This window comes from Cynoglossus semilaevis, unplaced genomic scaffold (genome assembly GCF_000523025.1).
Source record: "Cynoglossus semilaevis isolate Cse_v1.0 unplaced genomic scaffold, Cse_v1.0 C18828213, whole genome shotgun sequence".
NCBI lineage: Eukaryota > Metazoa > Chordata > Actinopteri > Pleuronectiformes > Cynoglossidae > Cynoglossus > Cynoglossus semilaevis.
In genome coordinates this window covers 1-510 of record NW_007593363.1, presented here as the reverse complement: position 1 = coordinate 510, position 510 = coordinate 1, and the positions used below count along the sequence as shown (strand labels likewise).

The following is a 510-nucleotide window of genomic DNA, read 5'->3' as shown; positions in this document are numbered from 1 at the left end:
TACCCTTGATATCCTGCGGTAGGTGTCCTCGTGACTTTTAGCTTCAAATGGGGGTTTTCCAACCAGGAACTCGTAGCAGAGGACACCCAGGCTCCAAAGATCCACTTTTTCATCATGAGTTTTGCCCTCAATCATTTCTGGCGGCAAATAGTCTAGTGTTCCACACAGAGTGGACCGTCTGTACCAGGAGAGGACACTCATTAGTGTGTATAGTCACATTCAAAACACAAATTTTAAAATTCCACAAATTCTTTAGAAAAAACAAAAAACTCAAGCTATGAAAAAGTGATTTTCTTTTTCTAATCACCTGGAGGATGGCGTATGAACAGACCATCCAAAGTCTGCGATCTTCAGCTCGCCGTTTGCTCCCAGTAAGAGATTCTCTGGTTTGATGTCTCTGTGGATCACCTTCTTGGAGTGGCAATAGTTAAGGGCATCTGCCAGCTCCATGATATACTAAAATGTCAGAATGCATGGTCACCAGAATGTTACAAAGCTGACCGCACAGTT

The 510-nt window shown here is 43.1% G+C and overlaps 1 protein-coding gene across 1 annotated transcript; it reads right to left on the bottom strand.

Moving 5' to 3' along the window:
• Window positions 1–6: 6 nt before the first annotated feature.
• LOC103399697 (aurora kinase A-B-like) lies at window positions 7–481 on the bottom strand (the record flags this gene model as incomplete). The annotated part of the gene is made up of 2 exons (XM_008338345.3): window positions 308–481; window positions 7–178 (listed from the first exon to the last, which is right to left on the bottom strand). Coding segments are annotated over exons 1-2 (315 nt in total), but the record flags the coding sequence as incomplete, so codon positions are not given.
• Window positions 482–510: the final 29 nt, after the last annotated feature.